This window comes from Muntiacus reevesi, chromosome 5, assembly GCF_963930625.1.
Source record: "Muntiacus reevesi chromosome 5, mMunRee1.1, whole genome shotgun sequence".
In the NCBI taxonomy this organism is placed as follows: domain Eukaryota; kingdom Metazoa; phylum Chordata; class Mammalia; order Artiodactyla; family Cervidae; genus Muntiacus; species Muntiacus reevesi.
In genome coordinates this window covers 95659331-95685742 of record NC_089253.1, presented here as the reverse complement: position 1 = coordinate 95685742, position 26412 = coordinate 95659331, and the positions used below count along the sequence as shown (strand labels likewise).

The window sequence follows — 26412 nt, the reverse complement described above, 5'->3', positions numbered from 1 at the left end:
CTTTAAGAAAGAAAGAAGTGCCCTAGAAAGTCCACAGAATTCTCATGCCACCATCTGCTGCCAGCATTACACTGAAGATAGAGCCTCTGGGAAAAGGTGCCCTCTCAAGTGACTGCAGCTCCCTGCCACCCCATGAGGGGAAGGGTCCAGGAAGCCTCCCCCGAAGGCCCCGGGCTCAACCACTGGCCTGGGTCTATGAGGAGGGTCCCCTCCTGCTGGGAGCCGCAGTCAACCTAGGTCTCCCTGCAGTGACCAGGGCTTTCTCTCTGGGGACACCCCAAAACCTCCAGACATTGATGGGAGAGACCCCATACAGGTGGGCAGAGGGACCCTTTTTTAATTAATTTTTATTGGAGTATAGTTGATTGACAGTGTTGTGTTAGTTTCTGCAGGACAGCAAGGTGAATCAGTTATGTGTATACATAGATCCACTCTTTCTAGCTCCTTTATATAGGTTATTACAAGCTATTGAGTATATTTCCCTTTGCTATACAGTAGGTCCTTATGAGTCATCTATTTTATATATAGTAGTGTGTATTTGTTAATCTCAAACTCCTAATTTATCCCTCCCGTCTTCCCCCCTGGTAACCATAAGTTTTTTCCTAAGTCTGTGACTGTTTCTGTTTTATAAATAGGTTCATTTGTACTGTTTTCTTAGATTCCACATATAAGCAATATCATGTGATACTTGTCTTTCTCTGTCTGACTTATTTTACTCAGTACGACTCTCTCTAGGTCCATCTCAGTTCAGTCGCTCAGTCGTGTCCGACCCTTTGCGACCCCATGAATCACAGCATGCCAGGCCTCCCTGTCAATCACCAACTCCTGGAGTTTACTCAAACTCATGTCCATCGAGTCGGTGATGCCATCCAGCCATCTCATCCTCTGTTGTCCCCTTCTCCTCCTGCCCCCAATCCCACCCAGCATCAGGGTCTTTCCCAATGAGTCAACTCTTCTCATCAGGAGGCCAAAGTATTGGGAGTTTCAGCTTCAGCATCAGTCCTTCCAATGAACACCCAGGACTGGTCTCCTTTAGGATGGACAGGTTGGATCTCCTAGCAGTCCAAAGACTCTCAAGAGTCTTCTCCAACACCCATCACTGCAAATGGCATTATTTTGTCCCTTTTGTGGCTGGGTAATAGTCCATCGTGTATATGTACCACATCTGTATCCATTCCTCTTTCAGTGGATGCTGAGGTTACTTTCGTGTCCTGGCTGTTGTAAACAGTGCGGCAGTGAACATTGTGATCAGAGGGATATTTGAAGGGAGACATCCGAGACGGAGCCTGTTTGCTGAGGGCCCCTCTCCTACCCGCTACCAGGGCTGGTTTTTCACTCGGGAGCCCCAGACAGCCCACGAAAGACTCCTGACTGCCCCGGAGTCTGGGCTTCTTACCCACCTGGCAGACCTAGGAAGGGGCCCTGCTTCTGACCAGCACCTTCATCATCCTATAGTGGGCATGCCCCCACCCTGACCCAGCACATTTCTAAAGAACAGATGAGCAGGTGCCGAGAGCCAAGGAGGCAGCAGACGCCCACTGCCATCTGTGGCCAAAGCTACTTCCCCACAGCACCTGTGCCCTTGAGCGGGGCACAGCTATGGGCGTGGAGCTCTGTTCGGGATGAAGGACAAGCCAAGTGTTCTTACAGTGTAAGTGCTTACAAGGAGCCACGGGTCTCCACAGAAGACCAGAAAGAGGCTTTCTAGTTTCAATGAGGAAACCAAAGCAGGAGCCCAGATAACCCCCGTGTTGTCACATTCAGAGTTTATAATGTCTAGCCTGGAAAGGTAACTGTGATCAGAGAGTCTGCCTCCCTCTGGAGCACCCTGGAGGGATGACTACTGAGACCTCCTGGAATCCCTACAGTGATGGGGCACTCTTCCCTTCTCGAGGTTCCTTGCCCACCCCACGGCCTGCCTGTAGGGACCTTTCAGCTGCTGGTCTGAGGTTTCAGCGGACCCCTCCGGTTGCCAATCACCCTGAGGCGCTTCTGTGTCTGAGTTAGTCTCTCATTCATTGATTTCCCTGCAGACTTAAGGGCACTGGTTTCAATTCTCAATGTGCCTGTTTATTTCTGATGGGTCAGGACCATGGGCTATGGCCACTGACACAGCCTGCCGTGATGTGCAAGGACATGCAAGGAGGATGCTAAGCCCCCAAACACCCGACTCAGCTGGAGCCGGGCTGTGCTCTGGGCACACCAAGGTCAGGGACCCTCAGAACAGCCTGCTCAGCCTTGCATTCACCGAAGCCCCTCTTCTTGTCCCCTGGGTTCTGTTGGTGAGACCAGGAGTGTAAGTCCTGCTCTAGGCCAGGCGATGCTCGGAGTCAGACCAGAATCTCCGCTTTGCCTCTGTTTTACCCTCCAGTTTTCTGAGATGCACACCGACACTGCTGGGAGAGCTGTGCAGGCCCCTGCCTGAGGAGGGAAATTTTTAAAAACAGGAAAAACAAACTAAGAATCAGATGGAAGGGAAGGAGGAGAGAGGAGAGCCCAGTGTGGTGAGTTCAGTGTTCTGGGCTCCAGGCTAGGCCCCCAGGGCCATGTACCCCGGGAATGTGGCAGCACAGAGTACTGGGGCATTCTGTGGGAGATGGACTGTGAACCTGAGGAAGCACTGTGGCACCTGGAGGTCAGGATTTTGAGGGGGAGGCTCTGAGAATCCTGGGGGGATCACCTAGCATTTGGGTATGTCAGTGATTCCTGGTCTGGTCTTTGCAGACATCTGTGGACCCCGAATACAGAAAGTGTGGTTTCTGGGGTCTAGCTCTCAGTGGAGAGGCTCTGCCCACCACTAACAGGAGGAGTTCCCTAGGTAGGGGCCTGGGGCAGCTGCCTAAAGGATTCTGAGCAGCCAGGAAGGAGCGGGCCTGGGAGTCTGGCCCCTCAGCCCCTGCGACCTGCTGCTGCATCATCATGGTCCCCCTCCCAGGCACCGGCTTCCTCTGCAGAACCCCCATCCTGGGCTGTGCTGTTGGGACCCTGAGACCAAGGCCCTCTGGCCCTTACCCCCCATCACACATGCCCTACTGCCCCAGAACTGTCCCACGGAGACCGCAGTCAGCAGCCGTGCCCTAGGAGCTCCATGCGCTCCTTCCAAGCACAAACCCATGGACACTGGCTCTCTCTACCCCACCCCCTTCATGGGCTTAGGAGACAGGCTGGTCTCAGTCTTGGAGGAACAGTGTCCATGGGTTACCTGCTCCCCCTGGAAGCACCCCCTCCCTTCCCCCTCCCTCCTCCTCCTCCCCCGCCCCACCACTACCTTCCTCTCAGCCTGAGCAGGTGGGGCCCAGTGACCCGCCCCTGGGACTCCTGTCTTCTGGGCAGTCGGGTGACCCTGTCCCTCCAGTGCTTGGTCATGTCACCACCGAGCCCATAATGAGAGTCAGGACGGAGGATTTACGAGCTCATCCAGGCTCCGCGTCCGCACCCGGCAGAGGTGTTTTCAGAAAGCCTTTCCCCCACCTCCTTCCATCACAAGAATGGACTTTCTGTTCCAGCTACTCGTGGATGCCATAAATCCTGGCATGTGTGTGCGTGCATGCGTGTGTGTGTGTGTGCATGTGCACACGCAAGCATGCATATGTGGGTGCCTGTGGGCAGGACAGCCCCGCACAGCTTGGTGGCTGGACGTGTGGCTCTGAATCAGCTCAAGAAGGTGTCTGGGTGAGAAGGATGAGACCTACCACTGGTGCCAGCACTGGGCTCAGGCCTCTTCTGCGCCGACTTGCAGTAGCAGGACATGGAGCCGAGGGGCCAGACTCCCAGGCCTGCTCCTTCCTGGCTGCTCAGAACCCATTAGGCAACTAACGACAGACGTGTCCGCATCCCTGCCGGCATGCACACCCCGGACGGGCCCATTAAACGTGAGGGAGCAGGCCCAGCAGCGAGCCCACAGATTCGAAGTGCAGGAAACCTCAAATGATGTGCAAAAAAAATTGTCAAGGTTAAGAATTTTTCCATGCCTTTGCTTCATACTTGCCCTTTCTGGTGGGGGTGATTTACGAGCTGGGGAAGCTGGTGGGGGGATGAGAGGTGGGGAGGCCAGTGGGGGAAAGCGGGCAGGAGGGCAGCTTTGAAGGCCGTGGGGCCCCCAAGACTCAGCACCAAGCAGCCCAGAGTCAGGCTTTGAGTGCCATCAGGCAGGGGGCCCAGACTTCAGATCTGCAGAGAGATGCAGCCCGAGGCCACTGCCTGCCAATGTCTCCTTAGGAGATTTGGGGGTAGGGGTTGACTGAGCCCTCCCGCGTTCATAAACTGAGCTTGCAGCCTGGCCCGTGGGCTCTAATGTCACCCACTCCTTCTCTGTCCATTTCTACCAGTATTGGCCTCCTGAGACAAGGCCCTGACACAGAACAAACCAGGCCTCAGGCCCTGCTGAGCTGGATTTTGACCTGTCTTTATGGGCCCCGGAAGGTCTCATTCCTAAGGAGGCAGGAGAGGGGACCTATGGCCACTCGGGCCCGCTTGCTGGGTCCCAGAGCAGACAGGGAGACCCCCTCTCTGACTCCAGACAGCATGCAATGATTGTGCGGTCCTGGGCTGGGGGCTGCCCTGCTCCAGGGGGCCTCCACCAGCCTCCACCCAGGAGGTCCACAGTGGTGAGCAGGGGGCAGTGCTGGCTCAGAGAGAGACCTCAGCCCACTCAGCTGGTGATATGAGCATCCTGGAGGCCACATCTATGGCTGTGAGGAGACAAGGGCAGAGACAGAAGGAAAGGAGGCCAAGGGGAGATGGACATCACCGCCCATTTCTCCCCATCTGGAGTCAGAAACGGCACAGCCCACCCAGGCCCCAAACAAGAAGCCAGGCCTACAGCCTCCTGCCCACCTGGCCTGAGGCCAGAGCTGGGGCCACTCCTAGAACATCTCTCTGGTCTGAAGCAGAAAAGCAGCACCTTCCAGATGAGGCTTCTGTCCCTCCTGGTCCATCATCCAGGTGTGCCCAGGAGTACCCAGGTGGGCCCCACAGAGATGAGACCAAGACATGGTCCTGGCATCAGGGGTAAGGCCCGCACCACCCTACCTGCCCCTGCATTTCCGCTCTGGGGACCCAAGACCAGGGTTTCTTGTGCCTCCCTGGAGGAAAGGTCAGCCTCCCCTGCTACCTCTCAGGGAGGAAGGGTTTATTCTCTTTGGGAGGAAGGAGTTAACCAAGACCACCTCTGTTACCCCAGAAAACCACCTGGGGTGCTCACGAGGGAGAAGGGATCCCCTGGACCTTCAGAGGTCTTCAGGAAGTGACGGCGACCCTGTGGTCGTCCAAGTGGTTGAGCTTGGGAACCAGGGAAGTTTCCCAGGAGGGGCTGCTGACCACACAGGGAAGACACACCAGGAGCTGCAGGGAGCCTGGAGGATTTGTTGCCTCTGAGCTCTGGGCCCTGCACCCAGGAAGGATGGAGACAGGCTGGAGGCCCTGGAACAGTATCCACGTAGGTGAGCCGCCGACTATGTCCACGTTCAAACACACTTGAGAGGCCTGTGAATGTTTGGTGACTGTGGGCCATCGCATGGAGGAGAGATGCCTGCTCCGGGAGGACTGAGAGGGGCTGAGTAGGAGGGAGGGTCCTGCCATGCCCTCCTGGGGATGCAGGGGATTGTCTGGGCAGCCGCAGGGCTGTGCGCATGCCCACAGGTATGCAGGCAGAGGTGTGGACTTGCTCCCACACTCAGGCAGGACACGGGTATGGGGCTGGGGGATGAGCCTGGGATCGTCTAGCCATCCTACGGTGGTGCAGAATCTACTAGAACCAAGAGTCAACGGGCTGTCCTTGATCCGGCCTTCTGGGCTTCTCTGTCCCACCCCCGACAAGTCCTTTGAGAAATGAAGGGTCAAGCACCGTTTTGGGGGTGACAGGAGACACAGGGGTGCACACGTGATGGTTGCAATGGCCCACAGTGTCATTTACCATCTCTGTCTGCATATCCCAGACTGGACCGTGGGCGGGGTGGTGAGGGATGTGGAGGGAGACTGAGAGAAACAGACAGAGACAGAGAGAGCTGGCCAGCCACCACCCAGCCACACCCACCTATGAAGACGCTGGATGAGGGGGCACAGGGATGGAGTGGGGAGGAGTGGGGTGGGGGTCCCTGGGCCTTGGCCAGCCGGCCCCTCTTCCTCCCTGTGATGCAGGGAGGTGGCGGGCGCCTCGCCGTGTGGAGGTGCCACTAACCACAGCTTTGCTTGGTGGGTCTCTTGTGGGTTTCCTGCAGTTGGGGTGGGAGGTAAGAGGAGGGGCCGGCGAGAGGCGTTAGTGCTGGGGGCGGGGCCTCTCCCCGTGGCCTGGGCTCCCTCCCCCCAGCCCACAGTGGCCTCCTGGTGCGGCCAAGAGCAGGTCGCGGCCCTTCACCCCTGCAGCCACACTGTCCCAGGCTCTCTGGGCTCTCGCCTTTCTTTCAGAATGAGGCCCATTCGCTTCAAGTCTCCAAAATGGAGAATCAACAGGGTGGAGGCCTCTGGGCTCACAGCCCCATCCAGGTCAGCTCAGCAGCTGCTCGGAGACTCGTCGTGACTCGGAGGCTGCCATGGGCTCCTGCGGGTGGGGTGTGGTCACACAGAAGGACTGCAGGCGGGTTCTGGGCCTCCCACAGCAAAGCGGCCAACTCCTGAAACCTTGCTGACTCACAGGCTGGGCAGGACCCTTGGCCATTTAGAAAGTGTCCGTGGACGTTTGGGAGGCATCTGAGCTGTTTATAAAGTGTCCCGATTCTCTGGCCAGAAGTGGGCTTCTCAGACCTCAGGGGCAGCCTCCCTCCCTTCCTGGGTTCTTACCTGTTCATCAGATGGCACAGGGGAGACCCCAGGGAATGGAGGCCGTGGCACCTGTATTCAGCCTCCTCAGTTTCTCCCCTGTGCTAACTTCACTGGGTCCTTCGGACACCTGCTCCTATCACACCTGCCCACCTGAACGCACCTGTCCACCCACCTGAACGCACCTGCCCACCTGGACACACCTGCCCACCTGGACATCCTTGCCCACCTGGACCACCCTGCCCACCTAGACACCCCTGCCTACCTGGACACACATGCCCACCTGAATAATCCTGCCCGCTTGGCCACCCTTGTCAACCTGGACACACCTGCTCACCTGGAAACACCTGCCCACCTGAACAGTCCTGCCCACCTGAACAATCCTGCCCACCTGAACAATCCTGCCCACCTAGACAATCCTGCCCAAATGAATTATTCTGCCCATCTGGACACCCCTGCCCACCTGGACAATCCTACCCACCTGAACTATCCTGCCCACCTGGACACACATGCCCACCTGGATACCCCATGCCCAGTTGGACATCCTTGCCCATCAGAACACCTACTTCCGGTCCTCAGTGTAGTGGTGGCCTCAGCCCCACCCTCTCCCCTCCTAGCCCCCCAGCCCAGCTGCCCAGAAAGTTCGCCCACAGTGCCATTAGGCTCCATGGCTCTGGATTTCTGAGCAGGCACTGATAGAGCAGGTGGGAGGAACTCTGCCTACCGTTCCCACCTCAGGGCCCAGTAGCTTCAGGGAGGTCCCCCTCAGCAGGGCCAGCAGTCAGGTCTTCTGGGAGATGGCCTGCTCGGAGGTGCATGTGCTGGAGAAGCACCCTGCCTCTGCCTGTCAGAAGCATGTTCAGAGAACACAGCAACAACAAAGTACCTAACGTGGGTCAAACCCGCGGGGCCTCTGCAGGCTGGGCGTCTGCAAGCCCCCAGTGTCAGATGGAAACTTCCACTTTTAAGAAAACCCAACGGTTCTCCTTGCAGGCTGCTGTGAACACGCACGCTTGCACACATGCGCACACGGGCACACACGCGTGCGCACAGGCACACGCACAGAGATGCGCCTGCAGCCACACCCCAACCACACCTTCACCTTCGAGATCGCTCATCTCCAGCCCACACCCCGTGCTCTCAACAGAGGGCTCTGCGCTCGGACACAGCGGCCTCTGCTTTCTCACATGTGGGGCGGCTCGCTGGGGAGTTTTTGCAGCCCCGGTGGCACTTTTATGGCTCTGCCAGGGCAGTGATCTACTCGGTGAGAAAAGACAGGGCCATCCTCCTACCTCTGCGCCAGGCTCCCTCCCAGAGGCTTTTGGGCATGGGCGGGCCGGGTGGGCCGAGTGCCTCGTCAATGCCCAGAGGGTCAGCTGACGTCCAGTGGCTGAACAGTCTTCCTCCTATGAGCCGCAGTGGTGGCTTCCCTTGCTGGGCAAACACAGAGTGCGTCGACTCTAGCACACAGGGTGCCTCTGAGCTTTCTTGGTTCTCTCTCTTGCCCGGCAGATTTCTGAGGACCTGGACAGCGGGAAGCTCTGTGTGGATGCTCAGCAAGCCGGGGCCGGCAGCTGGCTCAAGTACATCCGAGTGGCATGCTCCTGTGACGACCAGAACCTCACCATGTGTCAGATCAATGAGCAGGTAGGTCCAGACTCGCACGGAGCCTTGTCCTTGGGGCCTTGGTACCGAGGCGGACAGGAATGGGGGCGCCAGGGTGAAGGGTTAGCCGCACCTCTGCCAAGCCCATTCTGCAGCGGGGGGGCTACTTGACACTTGGCCAGCGCTGAGTTTCCGGGAAATTGGTGACACCCCACAAATGCCTTTGTGCCATGGCCTCACTGGGGGCTAATGGGGTCTGAGAGCCAAAAGATGACAGTTTATAGGAAGAAACGTGGCCAGGAGCAGGCAGGTACCGAAACCACAGGGTCCACATTCCGACAAACGTCACCCATGTGAGAGAAGTGGAGAACCGGACACCTCTGCTTGAGAGTCGTGTCTGAATGGCTGTTCATCCCAGCTGCCTGGAAGGGTTCCGCACTTGCCGTCTGGATGGCTGAGGCGAGACTCCAGCTGCCCAAAGGTCCCCGGAATCACTGCAACAGCATAGCCAGCCTGCAGAAGTGACCAGCCACATTTTGCACAAATCCTGGCCCTGCTGGAAGCCAATTGACGTTTTTCCTGAGCTGCATGGTCTGGGCTTCTGTGCCTGTCCCACCAGAGCTAAGGAACTCTTCAGCTTCTGCTGCCGCCCCCAGGAGGTTGAAGACCCTCTTGACATGCTAGATCATTACCACTTCGTGTCCATGCTAGTCCTGGGCTGCAAGCATCCAGTCTCAGGAACCAATCAGGACAGAAGATGCCACATGGAGTTTCCATCATGAAGACAACATGTCCCCAGGGCTGGAAGCACTTAGTTCATGTTTTCATCACAAGTTTGCAAGTGGCCCCCAGAGACCCTGCTCAGAGCCAGGACCTTCAGACCACGCTTTCACCAAGTCCCCAGCATAAGTCTTCCTCAGGATGCCTGGGGGCCCATCCCTGTCCATCTCAGGGTTTGCTTTTGCCTCTGTTTTGGGTTACCCATGAGATTTCATTTGCAAAAAAAGGGTTCCATTGCTTTAAGAAATGTCTGTGGAGACCACATAAGAGAGGATGCAGCTTCAGGTCATCTGTGCAAACTCTTAAAAGCCATTTGAAGCTCCTGAATCTAGAGGAAAAATTTGCACCAAGAAATGCAGAGACTTCACGCCCAGGAGGCCCCGGGACCCACATGGATTGCTGGGCAGCTCGCCCTCATCTCCTCACCCCCTTTCCCGGCTGTGTGGGCTCAGCCTGTACTGAGCAGCTCTCCCTCTCTCCAGGGGACATGATCTGGTGAAGCTCAGATCCACCTCTACCACTGAGATGTCTACAGCTTCCAGTGGGAACCTGACATTCTGAAAATAAGTATTTTTTAATTACAAAATATATTGCTGAAAGAAAGTAAAAGAACCATCATAAAAATTAGCACAGTACTTAAAAAAAAAAAAAAGATACTTTTTCTCCTGCTGCTGCTGCTGCTGCTGCTGCTAAGTCGCTTCAGTCGTGTCCAACTCTGTGCGACCCCATACACGGCAGCTCACCAGGCTCCTCTGTCCCTGGGATTCTCCAGGCAAGAACACTGGAGTGGGTTGCCATTTCCTTCTCCATTCTAGATGAGCATAAAATGTAAGCGAAGGAGAATTAGGTTTAAGGTGCATGGAAAGATGGTCCTTCTTTTGGCCTTTCCTTGCAGAGAGCATGTTTCCTTGGTCGTGTGTCTGGGAGCCTAGGGGCAGTGGGAAAAAAACACTAGGAGGCCAGGTCGAGGACTGCACTTCTGTGAGATGCAGAATAAAATAGTGAAGGATCCAGATTTTTTATTTAAAAAAAAAAAAGTTTGTTAGAGTGTCTGAACCAAACTTAAGCCATGAAGTATCTTTATGTGGCAAGCTTCTGAAAAAGCAAGCAGACGTATTGTCTGTTCTCAAAGAGAAGTCTGTCTTCCGACATCTTTGTTTTATTATTAATATTTTAGGTTAGCTTTTATTTCAGCTCCGTGTAGGGTCCAGATGGAATTCACTGCCTTGCAGCAAACTCTTTCCCTTGTCAGGACCAGCAGACAGGAATACCCTTAACTCAGGGATTCCCTTTCACTTCATCCCACTTTTGTCCCTCAGTGCTTCCCATTCCAAAGCTCCATCCTACAGTCAGAAACACACCTGGTTCTAATACTTCAACCCAATGTGACATCAAAATTTCATCCTCGCTTGCTGGATGTTTCGAACAGCCTAAATGTGGGAGATTCATTATCCCCACTTCAGCTCACAGACTCAGAGAGGATGTGGGTGCACATTTAAGCAAACACAGCAGTGAAATGGCCTGAAGCAGCAAAAATTTCCCTGCCTGGGGCCTTGCAAACCCTCCATCCTCGGAGGGAGAGAGGAGCCCTCCGCTGGGCCTCCTCGGACCACGGTGGGTGGTTCCCGCTATTACTGGGCAACCAATGTCCCCATCCCCAAACCTAACTGCATGGCTGTGGCCTCCAGACACCCAGGAAGGCAGTGGCCAAGAAGTACAAGGAGGCGGCCTCATCTCAGATCTCAAAGGAAAATGGGTGATGTGTGGGACATAGTTTTCCTGAGAAATAGTACAAATAATTTTAAACTCTCATAATGATAGGAAAGGGCTTCCCTGATGACTCAGATGGTAAAGAATCTGCCTGCAATGCAGGAGACCCGGGTTTGATCCCTGGTTTGGGAAGATCCCCTGGAGAAGGGAACAGCAACCCACTCCAGTATTCTTGTCTGGAAAATCCCATGGACAGAGGAGCCTGGCGGGCTATAGTCCACGGGGTTGCAAAGAGCCGGACACAACTTTGCGACTCACACACACGCACACACACACATACTAGATTTCAAATTGTTTTGTAGACAGGCTCTTGAAACCCGGCTTCCTCTCCCCTGGGATGGCCACGTGGCCAGCAGAAGGGCTTCCGTCCCCCAGTCCCGGCTGGTGGAAGCTCAGCTCACTGCAAAGGAACCGGCGTAACCCTGTGTGGAGCTGGAGTAAAACTGTCCCTGAAATATTAATAATAAAACAAAGAATTTTGAAGATAGGCTTCTCTTTGAGAAGGAAACATTACATGGTATTAATGGGGTTTTTCAGATTGCCCTAATCCCAAGAGTTTCCACCAGGATTTCCTGGAACTTAGGAAACCCCCTACATATACACACATGCACACACAAACATACACACACGCACACATACACAGAGACACACCGAAGGGAACAATTTCCCTCTCTCTCCCTCCCCACCCCCTCCCCCCGACCCCACCACACACACCTGCACAGAACATCACCTCCCAACACAGCACAGACATGGAAGGGAAGGCACCCAGACTGAAGATCTAAGATCCATGAAAACAGCTTCAGGTTTTCCAGGTGGTATTCGGTAGAGAAATCACTTCAATCAGAAAAGCTCTAACTTGAAGTTTGTGACCCATGACCTGAACCCCAATGTCCAGAGGTCCAGGGGGACCAGGCAGGAAAGGGTCACTTAAGGAGAACGTTCCCAAAGCTGCAGTGGCCAGAGAACTTGAGGCAGCTCTGCGTGGGCCTCCTGGATGGTCTCCAGTCCTCCGGAGACACCCACACAGGGGCAGTGGGCTGAGGCCAGGGGTCTCAACACCCTCAGTCCAGCAAGGCCTCGGCTGGTGTCCAGACGGGCTGTGGGGACAGATGCAGCCTGCATGCCCTGGGTGGTTCTGAGCGGGTGGTGGGCCCTCCAGCCGCTTTGAGAGTGCTGAGGGAGCCCAGACGCCGGGCAGTGCACCCCCCACTGAACACCCCCTTCTGTCCGGCCAGGCCTCGTTCTTCCCAGACACTCAGGCTACTGACCGTGTGCCCCTCACCCAGCTGTGGAGCCGCAGGGGCAGGGCTCAGAGCCCTTCACCAAGTCCTCTTCTGCACCCCTCTTAGAGCCCTGAGGCTCTCAGCGGCCTCTGCCCTATGGGACCTCAAGGAGAGGTGACCAGCCCATCCCTTCCACTCTGTTCCCCGGGCACCACCCTCGGCACCAGCTTCCATGGGGCTCTAGGTGGGGGGAGCCCTGGGCAGCAAAGGCCACAGGGGCCTTGAATTTCTCCCTGCACCCAGCCTATCACCTAAAGGTGACTTGTGGTTCGCTGCCTACAGGCAGTCCTGAGGCCACACGAGCTTTGGGGTGGCCCGGCTGCCAGGAAATAAAACATCTACAGCAGAGAGCTGTGGGGGAACAAGTTTCTCTCTGTGATTTTGGGGGGCAGTCAGACCACAGCATAGAACCTGGGGTGCCTGGTTCACCTTCCCAGCTTAGCAGGAGCAGAAGGCAAGCAGTGGTGCCTTGATTCACTCTGGGAGGCAAGACCCTCGCCCACCCTCCCCAGGGATTTCGTGGCCCTCCCCTGCTCCCAGCATCCTCCAACTCCCACTTTCCTTTTAGGAAAACTCGAGACCTTCAGATCTCCCTTGGGTGGCTCTTTCTCCCGCCGTGATAAGGAAACAAGTTGGTTTCAAATGTCTCAGGAGACACGGACAGGATCTGTTCTTGGATTTGTTTTACGTATTTATTTTATTTATTTATTTTGGCTGTGCTGGGTCCTCATTGCTGTGCACAGGTTTTTCTCTAGTTGCGGCGAGTGGTGGCTTCTCTCTAGTTGTGGTGTGCGGGCTTCTCGTTGTGGTGACTTCTCTTGTTGTGGAGCACGGCTTATAGGCACATGGGCTTCGGTATTTGCAGCACGTGGGTTCATAGTTGCGGCTCCAGAGAATGCGCTCAGTAGTTGTGGTACATGGGCTTAGTTACTCCTCAGCATGTGGAATCTTCCTGGACCAGGGATCAAACCTGTGTCCCCTGCATTGGCAGATGCATTCCCAACCCCCGGACCACCAGGGGAGTCCTGGATTTGTTTTAGTGATAAGAAAGTAAACAAGTGCTTTGAAATAAAGTGCCCTCCAGAGCAAGCAAAGGCCAGAAGAGGCCTGCACACAGCCCGGCTCCTTCTCCCACATCACCTCGACAGGACAAGGATGTTGGTGGCTGGATGTCAGGTGGCCGATGTGGCTGAAGATGGTACAACATGATACTGGGATCACTCGCACACATTGGGGAGCACGACTCGGGGGCTGGACCCCCAGCACACCTCAGAAGGGCTGCGAGGTCCGCACTGCACGCCAACCACCGGGGCTGGCCAGCCAGGCATCAGGAAAAGCCACCACCACCAGCACATTCCGGGACAAGTGAGGGGCCGCGTCTCCCCAAAGCGGAAGCAGACAAAGACTAATCTCCTTCACAGAGCATGTTAAAACAATGGCATTTTATTAGCAGATGATCCAACAGATCACCACCCAGCAGCCCATCCTTCAGAGCCAGCAGTTAGAGGACAAGAACCCAGGGTTTCCAGGCAAAGCTCAAAGCGTGTTCTTTTGCTTTCATTTCTACTGCCCCGACTTGGACGAGCCCCTCCCCACTGCCCACCCCCGTGTCAGGGTTAGCGGTCTGCCAGGGCTGGGATTCTAAATGATGGCTATGCCGCGTCCACTGCCCTTCTCTGCCCTGATCGTGGAAGGCCCATCCCTCCCTCCACGGCATTTAAATTAAAAAGGGATCGGCTGTTTCAATGGTAGCTTCCAAACAATCAGATACAATTTTCCCTTCCAAAATGAGAAGGATGAGGAATTCATTTTAGCACTTCTTACCCAATTTGCAAAAGACTTATTTAAAAAATAGAGCAAATGTGTTTTGCATTAGAAAACCGTTGCATTTTTACTCCCAAGGGCATACTGACCCTCTCTGAGGCAAAGGACAAGGTATTGATTCACAGTACCGGTTATCATTTACCAAACCTATATTTTTTCCCTCTTAATTAAGTGGAAGTAATTACTTTATTAGAAGAAGCCACTTAAGTATGATGAAGACAATTTAATTGTGACCTGTAATTTATATTTATATTTTTAAAAAATCTAGCTAACTGTATATTATATATTTTTATATTATATGCAAATGTGATAATTTATAGATAATAAATATATATGTAACATCCAGGTACAAACCGTACAACTAAGAAAGAAGAAGGTATACAAGATGATTTTTAATGTTGAGCTGCTGGAAAGGTGACAGAATATATATATATATATATAAAGGCAGAAAGTAAAGATTAAGGCACAGGCTGCTCCAGCCACACATGGGAAGAGAGGGACATGACAAATCCAAGGGTGACAAGCCGCCTCCCCTCTCTCAGCCAGAGGAAGGGATCAAGGAATCGACTGCTCCTTCCTAGAGCCTGCGGGTGGTAACAAACCCCGAGTAGTCAGCGCCGGCCCCATCCTTCTGCCCTGAAACAGCCAGGCAGGCAAAGTGAAATAAAGACCTGCCCACACTCTCAGCAGCTCCAAACACTTGCTTCCCAGCTCCATTCGGGAGCATCACCCAGGCTGTTTCTTAAAATCCGAAGCTAACCCCTGCGCCAGCCTCAGGTCTCTGGTGTCCACAACTTTCTCCGAGAGAGAAGGTCGGCATTTGCGGACAGCAAGCAGTGAGGAAACACGCTGACACCTACCAAGGTCTTGAGGCAATAAGAGTGCTGGCCTCGCCACATTGCGGAACCCCGAAAAATGCCCAGAGATAACCCTCGGTCCAGCATCCTCTCTCCAAAGGCAGACTGGCGACTGCACGAATTTGCTATTCAGCAAGATCTCAGAGCAATTCAAATTCCCCTTGCTGTGTGCTTCTCTCATGAAAAGCCCCTTGTGTGCCACGCGAAAGCCTTCACAAATTCAAGCACAAGTGAATTCTGAAATCCAGAATGGAGAGAGCTTAATTTTCTTTTTTAAGATAAGCACCTATATTACTCAAATATGCCTTTAAAGTTTCTCAAACTGATCAGGGGTGGGGATTGGGGTGGGGGTGGAAACAAAGGTCAGTTGGCTTATCACTTTCATGATTTTCATTTGCTCCTGGAAGGGGAGAGCTGTGGCCTGTATTCAACATACGGGCTGGTGGTCTGCAATCTAGTCTTTCTATCCAGTGTAGGTCAGATGGAGTTTTTCACCTACTTAAATTTTAAAATTCTAAGATTAAGGTGGAATGAAAATTGTGGAACTTAAAGTCTTTATGTTTGAAAATAGTATCTGTTCTTGCAAAACTGACTTGGTATTAAAAACAAAAACAAACTTAAGGAACGCTAAGGAGAAAATACACCCAAACTGTCAGCCATTATCGATTTGAAATATTTCTTTGTCTTAAAGAATGTTGTTGGAAGAAAAGAAAATGATGTTCACTTTCTTATGAAAGTGGCCCATACTGCATCCAGTTTTTCTCCGGCAGTTTGTCTGTCTTTTGTTGAGAACGTGGCCATGTATTTGTCCGAGCTCCGTTCACCTACAAGAAGCCGTCTCTTTGTGTCCAGAGATTGTAAAAGGGTCAGGCTAAACACAGTTAGAATCCCAAGGCCCCCTTGTTGGTGTCGGCCGCCCATGTTCAATCAGGTCTCGCCGTTGCAAAGAGAACTGAGATGCTGAACAAGGTCTTAACTCGGGATCAGTTCTGTTTGGCATTGTTATTTTTTAAAGCCGTTTAGAGCAGACATTTATTGGCGCTAGTAAAGTCAGCTGTTGCTGTGGTTTCCTCCGCTCTCAGGCTCTGAAACCAGACAGAAAATTCCGCCTTGCCACACAATCCAAGGACCCCGAGACAGTTACATGTTGCTGGGGACGCCACTGTTCAGAGACAGGCTTGGATACCCAGATGCCAACCTGTAAACAAAGACAGGTCTGCTCTGAGCCTGGGAAGGAAAGAGTATCAGAGACCAGGGTTCTTTCTTTCCAGGGGCATAGGCTTCTGTTCCCCTCTTGTGAAAATCCTTAAGACTCAGCCCATCCTTGATGCCCAGTTAGCCCTGGGATCTGAATATGTCCCACCAAGGGGCACACAATGAAAGGCTAGGGATAAACCAACTTCAGGATAAACCAACTTAAGTGATTGCAGTAATAATTTGGTTTCCAGGTGGCTCAGTGGTAAAGAATCTGCCTGCCAATGCAGGGGATGTGGGAGATGTGAGTTTGATCCCTGGGTCAGGAAGATCCCCTAGAGGAGGAAATGGCAACCCACTCCGGTATTCTTGCCTGGAAAATCGCATGGATAGAGGAGCCTGGCAGGCTACAGTCCATGGGGTGGAAAAGGAGTCGGACACAACTAAGCACTCACACACAATAATAATTTATCACCGGCGAGAAGGGAAGGGGCGAGTGGTACAGTAACTGCACAACTTGTGCCCCAGCAGTCAGGAGACTCAGCCCCACAAAAGCCCGGCCTTTGTCCCAGGAAGTCGCCGGACCCCGCAGACCAGGAAGATAAGGCCTTTGTGCTGAACAGGTCGTAAAAGTACCTGCCGCCTTTGTGTGGACCAGCGCGGATCCGCCGGAGCCCCATGCCCTTAGCGAAGGTGGACCGGCTTAGTTTGGAAAAGTTCGTGCGCTTTCCAGTTTGCAGCTGCGCCCCTTCCTCCAAGTGGAGGCAGGTCGGGGACACCCGCTGTCCCCAGTCTGACCGCAGGCTCTGCGATCAGCTCTAATAGCTATTAACTCAGTCTAGCCGCTCAAAGTCCCGGCGGCCCGGGCCGACTGCTGGCCCGCTGCGTGTCCGGTGCTCGCGCCCCCTCCAGGCGCCGGGGGCCACCGTCTGTCCCGAGGAGCGGGACTGGGTAGGGGGCGCCCGCCGCACAAGGAACTGCTTCCCTTGCCGGAGCGCTAGACCCACCGGCTGGGAAGGGTCGGTTCCCTCCAAGGTGGTCCGAGGACTGAGTCCGCACCTCTCGGAGCTGGGACGGGGTGGGGCTGCGCGGTTGGGTGGGAGGGGGGAGGGAGGGGGCGTCTCAGAAGATCTGGCAGTCCTGGAAGGCGGGCAGGAGGCGAAGGGCGTTGGGGATGAGACCGGAGTAGACTCCCAGTTCGGAGGTGGGAGGGGGATGTCTGCAGGTCCCAGGCCCTTGGAGGGGTTCGGGGGAGGAAGGGGAGGGAGTCCGGCGGTCCCAGAAGGCGGTTGGGGTCCCGGGAGACCTGGTGGCCCTCCGAGAGGGGGGATTAGGGATCCTGGAAGAGTGGGTGGCCCTCAGAAGGGGTCGGAGGGGAACGCAGAGCCGGAGGCGTAGGCGGGGCGGTGAGCCGCGTCAGCCCCCGAAGCCCGGCGGCGGGAGCAGAAGTCCAGCATCTCCGGACGCAGGTCAGAGCGCGCCGCCGGCCTCTCACGTTCCGGGCCCTCGCGGGGCGCAGGCCTAGCCGGGGAGGATGCTGCGGGCGGGTCCACATTGCCCTCTAACGGGGACCCACGGGAAGCCATCGGTCGTCGGCCGGCGCCAGCCTGCGCGCAGGGACACAGCGGCCGACGGCCGGCGGGCGCATTAAGGCTGCACTTGCTGGATGCGCTGGTTCACCGCTGGGATGACAGTGCGATTATGCCTGTGTATTAATAAGCTGTGACTCCCTGCGGTGGGATGGGTCAGGGGCTCATCCCGGCTTTGCTGGAGCGTGAGATGCACTTTGGGTCTGATTCTAAAATACAGTGGCTGGAGTCTGACTTAAAAAAAACCAACAATTATTTCAGCCACTGTAATTTCTTTTAAACTTTATATTTTGTATTGGGGTGTAGCCAGTTAACAATGTTGCGATAGTTTCAGCTGAACAGTGAAGGGATTCAGCCATACATATACATGTATCCATTCTCCCCCAAACTCCCCTCCCAGCCAGGCTGCCACATAACAGTTGAGCAGAGTTCCATGTGCTATACTATAGGAACTTGCTGGTTATCCATTTTAAATTTAGCAGTGTGTGCATGTCCATCCCAAGTTCCCTAACTATCCCTTTCCCCCATCCTTCACCCCTGAAAACCGTAAGTTCATCCTCTAAGTCTGTGAGCACTGTGTAATTTTTTAGATAAAATAATACAAAACTGGGAGTTTAATATCAATTGATTTAACTATAGAAGGTAATATGGTACAGTTTCTGCGCTGTGCTATTGCTCGGTTGTGTCCGACTCTCTGTGGCCCCATGGACTGAAGTCCACCAGGCTCCACTGTCCGTGGGGTTTCCCAAGCAAGAATGCTGGATTGGGGTGCCACTCCTACTCCACGGGATCTTCCCGACCCAGGGATTGAAGCCACATCTCCTGCGTCTCCTGCACTGGCAGACAGATTCTTTACCACTGCACCACCTGGGAAGTCTGGTCTCCATTTAAAATATCTCATCCTTATTTTAGCGACATGCCAGGGGATAGTTGCCAGATGAAATTGCTAACAAGTACATATTGATAAGACATCTGTATGTGTGTATACTTCTACAGTTCCACCATCCACATGTTCAGCGGGGAATTTGGGGACGCCATGTGGCTCTGTTGTCCCTTTGAGAGCACATTGGTGTCATTCTGGAATGACAGTTGAAACTGGTGATCTGTGAGGGCATCCACAGCTGGACTTGGAAAGGGGCCCCACAAGAGGGAGGAAACTCAGCCTTCCAGATGTTTCCCCGGGATATGGGGGGAGGTGAGCAGGCAGTGCCCAGGTCAGTCCCCGGGGCGTCTGAACCATGTCCAGCTACTGTGGAGAAGCCTGGCCTGACACCCAACAGCCAGTTCCTCCACCAGAAGGTGGTGCTGAAGAACCTTAGGTAGGAATGGCCTGGAGAAGCCTCTGTCCCCCCGTTTCTCTCCAAGCAGATGGACTGGTCTCAGGTCCTTCCCTGGCCTCCTAGCCAGCCCTGTGACCAAGCCTTAGCGCTCCTGGAAGTGCCTTGGTTACTGTGATCTGAAGAGGAACCCAGACATCACATGCAGGCATGGGAGGCAGTGGACTGGCCTAACAGAAAAGCAGCCTGCTATCTGACATTTCCAGATTTAAGATGCAGGGTTCCTGATGTCAGCCCTGTCCTCGTGAGAGTGGGCGCCCCACCCAGAGGAGCTGGTTCCCTGGGCTCCATGGAGGGCAGGAGCCCTAGTCAGGGGCTGGCAAAGGCAAGGAAGGCCTCGATCTCTCCCAGAGCCTCCCAGGCTGTTGGAGCCTGGTCCCTGGGCCTCATCCCAGACGACCCTGGTCATGCTGCCCTCTTGAGTAGCTGGAGTGTTCCAGATCATGGCCACCACCCACCTTGCAGATGATGTTTTTTCAGGGGACACCTTGGCAAGCTACAGGGCTGCTCAGAGTATTGACACTGGACGTTTGTTCCTCAGAGCTTGCTCCAGGCTACAGACTCTACCCCAAGCCCCACCTGACCCCTCTCTGTTTTCAGAGCAATCCCTGATCTCAGACACCCACAGCTGCTGGTACCGAGCTTGTGGCTGGCACGGGCTCCCCTGCACCTCCCCCTGTGGGAGATGTGCACACTCATCTGACACTCGCACCTGCCGACCTGGCACACGGGACCGCCGTCTGTATCCATGGCCACTTTCATAAACATCCAAACCCACGCTCAGGGGTGAAGACCCCATCCTGGCCCCAGACAGCAGAGAGTGTCCTACATACATATTGACAAGAGGAACCAGGCTCCACTTCTGAGGAAAGGAGCCGCTCTCTCTACCTCATATTTCCTGCTAGGAAGCACCCTGCTCAGGAACTTTGGGGCTAATCCTCATGCATTTCCTTTTGCATCTCCTTTATCCAAAATCTGGATCAAACTAGCTAAAAATAGACTCTAGTCCTCCTGAGAGTATCCTGCCAAGTTCCGAAGGAGAACCTCTTAGCAGCAATTAGAAGGCAGGTCAAGGGCCCAGCGGGACAGGCTCCCCAATGAGCAGTGTCAATGGCGTGCGGGCCGGGTGTGCACGATGTGGCTTTTAAAGCAGCCAGGCCGACAATGCTGACCCTTTCTCTCTGGTTTCTCCATCCTAGATTTATTATAAAGTCATTAAGGACATTGAGCCAGGAGAAGAGCTGCTGGTCCATGTGAAAGAAGGCGCCTACTCTCTGGGGGCGGTGCCTCCCAGCCTGGATGGTAAGCCCCCAGCCACAGGAGCAGAGGCCTGGTGCTCCATCACTTGGACAGTGTGACAGGAGCCGGGGGTCCCCCCGCTGCTGCCCATGGTCCATCCCCCAGGCCCCAGATGGGCAGAACCAATTCCTTCCAACAACTTCTCAACCTGAGCACTTTGCTTTCTCCTTCCTTGGGTTACAGGGGCCACAGTCTGAGTTCAGACAGGACTTGAGACAACACAGCATGCTGCCTGACATCTCTGTAGTGGGAGAGTCCTAGGGGCTCTTTTTAAACTGTATAATTATCATTAACAGCAGCAATATACTCTCTGTAAGACTTAAACAAACAGACCCATTTCACAGCTTGGAAACATTCACCCCCTAGAGCTCTGTGCCAAAGGAAAGTCACAGTCTCAGTTAAGAAAGTTCAGTGATGCCATCCATGTGTTTGAAAGCAATGACCACCTGTAGTTAAAAGCAAAAATTCTCAGAGAACAGTTAAGGGAAGTTTATTTGGTGAGAGGGAATATTTAGGGCTTCTGCTGCTGCTACTGCTAAGTCACTTCAGTCGTGTCCAACTCTGTGCGACCCCATAGATGGCAGCCCACCAGGCTCCCCCATCCCTGGGATTCTCCAGGCAAGAACACTGGAGTGGGTTGCCATTTCCTTCTCCAGCGCATGAAAGTGAAGTCGTTCAGTCGGGTCTGACTCTTAGCGACCTCATGGACTGCAGCCTACCAGGCTCCTCTGTCCATGGGATTTTCCAGGAGTGGGATTTTCCACTGGAGTGGGGTGCCATTGCCTTCTCCGTTAGGGCTTCTGAGGGCCCCTCTAAGCAAGCTCTTCCAACAGGACTACAGGAAGCATCCCTAGTGTCCTTTCCTCTTGGCTGGTCACACAGTATGTGTCCGGTAGACACACTTCTATTCCTTGTTCATCCACACCCAGGCACATCTCTGATGATGCTTGAGGAAAACCCAGTCTCGTACAGGCTCAGATTTCTGAAATCCAGATTTGTATTTCTCCATCCACATTGTTAAGCAGTGTGCCCATTCACCTTGGGATCCTGGAACCATTTTTAAGTGGCAGAGGAAAAGTCAGTTGGAGGAAGCTGCTTGGCAACGAGGCTGGTCAGTTAACTCCCTACGTGCTGTGGCTGAATAGATGGCATCTCTTTTCTGCGTGAGGCCCCGCAAGTGAGCCGAAGGCAGCCTCTGCTTCTCGCCGTCTCTGGTGCAAATGATCCCATTCCGGCTAGAAAAAGGGGGGAGGCTGGCTTTTCCCTTCCTGTCCTTCTTCCCCCACATCCTCTCCCCCCACACACACACAAGTACTCCAAGGTTTAATGATTAATGCCACTAACTGCAAGTTTCTCTAAGGAGCCGCTCCCGTGTCACGGCCTGGGAGTACGGTTGACTGGGCCAGGGAGCTGGGCGTCGGAATTAGCAGGAAGCCCCCGGGAGCAGGGTGACCTTCTCGGTCCTCAAGCGTGGCCCACCTTTGTGGGGCAGCACTCTGCGCCCGTGAGTTCTTCCAAAGGCTCTCTCTAGAGAAGGACAGTTCTATAAAATAGACTCGACCCACCCTCTCCTCTAGACTTTGGTTTTAATAAGCCCTTCGAGAAAAGGAAGTAGGTGGCTAAGCTCTGGGTATCAGGGGGATGGTCTCATTTTTCTTAAAATAATTGTTGAAAAGACCTGTGAATCTTAGATAATGCACTCAGAAAGATAAATTCAGCCATGCTGGGCCATGGGGTTTTGTTTGTATGATGACCTGTCTTTCTTCCAAAAGGTTAGAGAAACCTTGATTCCTGTCCCTCTTCTAATGCCTGATCTTAAATAACTTGGGTCTGCATTTTCCTAATTTATCAGACATCCGTGGGCTTGCTTTCCACACATAATAGTCCAATGTCAAATATTTGACTTTTCATCCCCTTGGCTGTCAGGATCACTCCTTCACCTCCCAACAGCCATCCCTCCTCAGTTAACTCTGAATTGCACAGAAAGAAAATGTAAAAATGTTCCTCACTAAGATAATTATCATAAAAAATCTTTTATCCCAGCCCCAGTGAATGCAGGGCCCCTTATCACGGCAGGAACTTGGAGTGGGCTCTTGAGGGCTTTTGAGCCTCCAGTCTGTAGATTAGCATGTAGATGCCACATAATTGTGTCCCCCTGGGTTCCCTGAAGCCATTAGGCACTGATTTATTTTTCTGTTACATTCCTGCTTTGCCGCGAAAAGTTGCCGAGGGAACTTTAGACAGACGCAAGGCTCAGACTCGACACACAAGACATCGGGCCAGCATGGTCTCGGTTTAGTTGGGGTTGGGCGGAAGTCAGAGCTTTTGCCCCGGCCCACAGCCCCCCTCCCCGGGTTTAGATGAGGAGAGCTCCGTTCTGAGTTACAGTGCTGCCTGCTCTTATTGGGGGCAGGAGCTCTGGCAGAATGACCTCCAGGTATCACGGAAGAAGGGAGGGCGGGGGTGGGGGGGAGCGGTGGGTGGACCTGCTCTGCCAGTTCACTGCGGGGAGCGGCCCCAGCCCTGTGGACCCGGGACTGGCAGCCTGGCAGCGCTCTTCCAAAGCTGCAGCTTTGTAAAGAAATTCAATTCCAATTTTCCTACAAGTGACTCAGAGCAGAGGGAAGCCACTTTCAGGTTCATTAGTTCCAGGAACTTTTTATTTTGTTTTTACTCTTTTCAGTAGGGAGGGGAAAGATTTCTCTTTCAAGAGAACTTCTAGCTCTTGGGAGAAAATAAAGAAAATCATTTCCATTCAAATATGCCTTTCTTTTGAGAAAGGCTCAAAATTACTAACTTTTTCCCCCTCTCCAAAAAAGGTCAAGAGGATGCAGCGTATTTGTATAAAGCATGAGATAGACAGATATAACATAATACAACATAACTATACAACACAATATAGCATAAAGCAATCAGAGTGTGACATTCTCTCGTATTTCTTTTAATTGGAGTTGCTTGTGCTGGGAAAGTGAAAACCATGCAGTCCAGGCACGTCTTTCTTGCCCCATCCAGCTTGCCCCAGGTGTGTATTCGATGCCAACTTTACCTTTATGAAAGATGAGGGACACCTGTCCACCATGGCATGAGTGGGCAAGGCTTGGATGTGTCCTGTTCCAGCCTCTGCCCTTTGACAGGAACAAACTTGGGTCCCTGGTGGGATGGGGACGTAGAAGGGGGGCACCCTCCATCACTGGCTCCATCACCTCCAGGACACCCTCCAATGCGTTTGAAGTGAGATGCAGGCTGAATTTTAATTATAAATCCAAATTCCAGATCCAAGCTGGAAAAATAAGTTGGTCAGTGCTATGAAAAGGTGGGGTTGGCCCCTCTTTTCTTTTCAAATTTCAACTTCAGTGACTGTTTTGGGTCCAAAAAGAGTGATGTTAGAGGTAAAGAACCTGCCCATCAATGCAAGAGATATAAGAGACACAAGTTCAATCCCTGGGTTGGGAAGATCTCCTGGAGTAGTGCGTGGCAACTCACTCCAGTATTCTTGCCTGAAGAATCTCCGTGGACAGAGGAGCCCGGCAGGCTACAGTCCATAAGGGTCACAAAGAGTCGGACACGACTGAAGTGACTTAGCACGCTTTGCACGAAAGAGTAAGATAGGAACTGACATGTTTCACTTCCTTGTAATGTTGGTGGGAGGGCCCCTCTCAGCCTCATTCCAGCCCAGGAAGTCAGAGCAAACCCACAACAGCGGTTTTGTGGGGCCTGGGCATCCGGTTGTGTTCTAAGATGGTGCTCTTGGTTCCAGTGGGAAGGAACTCATGTTTCGAAGCACAGGGAAGCCCTGTGGGGGATTGTGTGGGGGCGGGACACTGGCATCGCATCACCACGCACATGCCACACAGAGTGCCTTTCTTATACCCTCAGTGGGAAACTGGGACACAGCCGCCTGTCCCCAGGCACCCAGCAGAGAGAAGGGTGGATATCAGCTCTGCCACTTCACCTCCAGATGCCCCGGGTGAGCCAGGCAGCCTCCTCTGGCCTCCGCGTACCAGTGATAAAACCTGCGGCTTGATGCGAGGCTCGGGGGAGGGAACATGATAACGTCCCTGGGCACCAAGCCGGCCGCATGGAGGCGCCCCACCGCAGGTGATAAGCTCACGGTGTACACTTAACCTGAAGCAGCGTCCAGGCTCCCTTCTGCTTTATCTTTATTTTTTGTTTTTTTAATATTTATTTATTTATTTTTGGCTGTGCTGGGTCTTACTTGCAGCACACAGAATTTTTAGTTGTGGTATGTGGGATCTACTTCCCTGACCAGGAATCAAAGCTAGCCCCGCTGTACTCGGAGCAGAGTCTTAGCCGCTGGACCACCAGGGAAGCCTCCTCCCTCTTGTTTTAGAGGCAACATCTTACAGACCTGCCAGTGGCTATTTTGCAATGTGTGTCTTTCTTGCCCACCTGACCCCTCCTGGGATCATGTGTGGGGTGCCATTGTTGCATCAAGGACCAGCCCAGGGCCTTGATGGGCTTCATCTTAGAATCTTCTCTGACTTAGATCTCCAGACGGCTACAATGCGTCCCTTTCCTTCTGGCCAGCAGTGCCGCCGGGTGTCAGGGACACCAGGCTCCTACAGGTCTTGTGCTCGCGGGATGCTGGCTCAAGGGTCACCTGTGCGGCCTCTGTCCCACCTCCTCCACCCCAGACTTCTATGGTTGGTGAGGACCTGCTGGCCCTCTGGCCTCCTCCAGTCCATTCTATGGCTCGGCCTGTGTCTGGGGCAGGTTCAGGGGTCAGGGCAGAGCCTTCTAAGCTCCTAGATAAGCTCAGGTCCCCGCACACAGATCAGGGCTGGGCATCATCCCCAATCTCCACAGATTCTAAGCAGGCGCTGCTTCCCTGTCTTGTTCTTGATTTCCCCCAAGCAAGACCATTCCTAACAGCAGCCTCACGTTGGCAAGTGGGCTGGGACACCAGGACTTGATTACGTCTGGTCAGCACTGGGCCTGGCTCCCCCAACACACGCAGGTCCCCCAGGCTCCCAGGGAAGGTGACAGCTGCCTCCCTGTGTGTCCCAGGATGTTGTCCAAGGCCCGGGGGCTTGACCAGGGGCATCTCAGGGCTGGAACCCACAGGAGTGTCTCCCTTGGGCATAGGAGCTTGGGCACCCACCTATGGGGGTGCCGGGTGTGGCCACATCCCACCCTCAGGAGTCTGTGGGAGCAGTGCGTCCACCCTCAGGCCTAGGGAAGCTTCCAGTTTCGAGGAGGCCCCCCTGCCTCTAGTCCTCCCCCATCTTCCCCCCAAACCCTGGCCACAGGCTTAGGTTGCCTAGCCACCCCATCCTTCTCAGCAATCTGGGACATTGATGGTGGCCCTTCTGCCACAAGGAGGGGGCAGGAAACAGTACCCCGCCTCCCTCCATGTCCCCACCTCCCTGGCTTCTGCATCCCTTAGGGTCAGGCCCTTCCAGTTAGCATCCATCCCAAGGTCACGGCTCTGCCCACTGCGGGGCCCAGAGATCCTTGTCTTGTGCACATGCACACTCTCTCACCTTCACACATAAATACACACATGCCCACATAGATTCACACCAACACACTAAAACATGCACAAATACAATCACATAACTCATACACACATTCAGAGTCACACAAAAGTATGTATACAAGTGTGTATTCACCCACAAATGTGCATGCACTCATGAATACACATGCACACCCAACACGCTAACTCATGCACACAAATGTGTATGCTTAACATGCATGCATGTATGCACACATAACACATATGCATGCACAGAAACACACCCATTTACATGTGCCAAGTAAGCACACACATGAACACACAAACATCCTCAAATGCAGGCGTACAAGTGTGAAGCTACGCAGACATGCAAATTTTCATACTAGCCACAGAGAGAAACACATGCACACATACACAGGAATACACATAACACCAGCACAAACATGAGTGCAAATGCACAAAAATGCCTGCACACTCGTGCAAAGGTGCCCCGAGAAGGAGGCAGACGTGCCGGAGTATTCACCTATGTTCACACACAGCTGCATACCTGTGCGCAAGAAGCACACACATTCACACAGCCACTTATAAGAACACCTTTTGATTCATTTGTGCGGGTTCTCTATCCAGACCTGGGGGACACAG

At 53.7% G+C, this 26412-nt stretch overlaps 1 protein-coding gene across 3 annotated transcripts in view; it reads left to right on the top strand.

The window, feature by feature from the left end:
• Nucleotides 1-26412, top strand: part of PRDM16 (PR/SET domain 16) — a 337722-nt gene that overhangs the window by 274139 nt on the left and 37171 nt on the right. For all 3 annotated transcript variants that reach the window (XM_065935908.1, XM_065935909.1, XM_065935907.1), the window contains exons 4-5: nucleotides 8269-8403; nucleotides 20195-20297. In XM_065935908.1, coding sequence (XP_065791980.1) covers nucleotides 8269-8403; nucleotides 20195-20297 — 238 coding nt within the window. The remainder of the gene's footprint in view (nucleotides 1-8268; nucleotides 8404-20194; nucleotides 20298-26412) is intronic.